At 64.5% G+C, this 341-nt stretch overlaps 1 protein-coding gene across 1 annotated transcript in view; it reads left to right on the forward strand.

The window, feature by feature from the left end:
* The window catches only part of Chst7 (carbohydrate sulfotransferase 7), a gene marked incomplete at its 3' end in the record, with an annotated part of 1,409 nt that extends 1,070 nt beyond the window's left edge, over positions 1-339 (forward strand). Inside the window, exon 2 of the mRNA XM_010643520.3 lies at positions 2-339. Coding sequence (XP_010641822.1) covers positions 2-339 — 338 coding nt within the window. The remainder of the gene's footprint in view (position 1) is intronic.
* Between the last annotated feature and the right edge of the window lie 2 nt (positions 340-341).

Here is a 341-nt window from a genome sequence, read left to right on the forward strand (position 1 = left end):
GCTCGCGAGAAGCAACACATCTACGTGCATGCCACCTGGCGCACGGGCTCGTCCTTCCTGGGTGAGCTCTTTAACCAGCACCCAGACGTTTTCTATTTGTACGAGCCCATGTGGCATCTATGGCAGGCACTGTATCCGGGCGACGCCGAGAGCCTGCAGGGCGCTCTGCGAGATATGCTGCGTTCTCTCTTCCGCTGCGACTTCTCGGTGCTGGGGTTGTACGCGCCGCCAGGAGACCCCGCCACGCGAGCCCCGGACGCGGCCAATCTCACCACGGCCGCCTTGTTCCGCTGGCGGACCAACAAGGTCATCTGCTCACCGCCGCTGTGCCCCAGCGCGCC

Source organism: Fukomys damarensis, unplaced genomic scaffold (genome assembly GCF_012274545.1).
Source record: "Fukomys damarensis isolate Sample0158 unplaced genomic scaffold, DMR_v1.0_HiC HiC_scaffold_39, whole genome shotgun sequence".
Lineage (NCBI taxonomy): Eukaryota > Metazoa > Chordata > Mammalia > Rodentia > Bathyergidae > Fukomys > Fukomys damarensis.